The sequence below is a fragment of the Cyprinodon variegatus genome, unplaced genomic scaffold, assembly GCF_000732505.1.
Source record: "Cyprinodon variegatus isolate N-32 unplaced genomic scaffold, C_variegatus-1.0 Scaffold1764, whole genome shotgun sequence".
Classification (NCBI taxonomy): Eukaryota; Metazoa; Chordata; class Actinopteri; order Cyprinodontiformes; family Cyprinodontidae; genus Cyprinodon; species Cyprinodon variegatus.
In genome coordinates, this window is record NW_015152217.1 from 5,099 (window position 1) to 6,216 (window position 1,118).

General features: G+C 47.7%; 1 protein-coding gene across 1 annotated transcript in view; it reads left to right on the forward strand.

Annotated features, from left to right (window-relative positions):
- Window positions 1-1,118, forward strand: part of LOC107104490 (presenilin-2-like) — a 10,389-nt gene that overhangs the window by 3,559 nt on the left and 5,712 nt on the right. Inside the window, 4 exon segments of the mRNA XM_015404490.1 lie at window positions 252-393; window positions 516-575; window positions 653-739; window positions 817-932. Coding sequence (XP_015259976.1) covers window positions 252-393; window positions 516-575; window positions 653-739; window positions 817-932 — 405 coding nt within the window.

Sequence of the window (1,118 nt, forward strand, 5' to 3'; positions counted from 1 at the left end):
GGATCTCAGAAACCCCAGCATAGAACTAGAACTGATTCCATGCAGAGCACCGGGATGCTAGTCCTCTGAAGTGGCTGATGGTCCGTTCATCTTATATCTTTGGTTCTGAATCTGAAGTTCATTTCAGGCTGACGCTGTGTTTCTTCTTCTGTTTATCGCTCAGTTTATCCATGGATGGCTCATCCTGTCTTCCCTCATGCTGCTCTTCTGGTTTAGCTTCATGTATCTGGGGTGAGTTTTGGTTCTNTAAGTCTATTCTTTTCCTGTTTACTCTCCCATCATGCCTTGCTGCAGACCTCGTGGCCGTCCTCAGTCCTAAAGGACCCCTCCGGATGCTGGTGGAAACGGCCCAGGAGCGGAACGAACCAATCTTCCCCGCCCTCATCTACTCCTGTGAGTTCTCTGCTGTTATCTTAGGGATGGACCACATTTCAACTACCGGTCCAAACGAGGTCTCTGATTGGTTGAGCAGCAGGAAAAAAGCCTGTTTTAAGCTGTTGTTGACCTTTCTGCAGCCGCCATGATGTGGACGGTGACCATGGCCAATCCGTCTGATGCTCAGCACTCCGACACAGGTCAGCCATCACACCTAAGGAATGTCCCCTTCATTTGTTCTGTTAAATGCTGTCTCTATGGCAACCCTCTCTTATAGATGACGAGGCGGAGCTAAATAGCAGGAGGGAAGTGCCTGCGAGCCGACAACCAAATCAGACGCAGGAAGATGAGCTGGAAGAGGAACGTGAGTAAAGCCGCTGCAGGTTAGCGCCTAGCTGGTTGATGATGATGATGATGATGATAATGATGATGTATCTACAGGGGGCGTGAAGTTGGGGCTGGGAGACTTCATCTTCTACAGCGTCCTGGTTGGAAAAGCTGCAGCGACTGGAGGAGACTGGAACACCACTCTGGCCTGCTTCGTGGCCATCCTCATCGTAAGGATTGTTTATGAACCTTCTCTGCTTTTTCCACACTTCAAACTCAGGATGCCAAAAAATAGGAGACTTACAATTAATTGTCAATTAATGGATTATTAGATTAAAACATGTTCCGAGCAATTAACTCATAATGTCCACTTAAAACTGCTTTTTGCAAGCACTGTAATTAGGGCTGCAACTAAC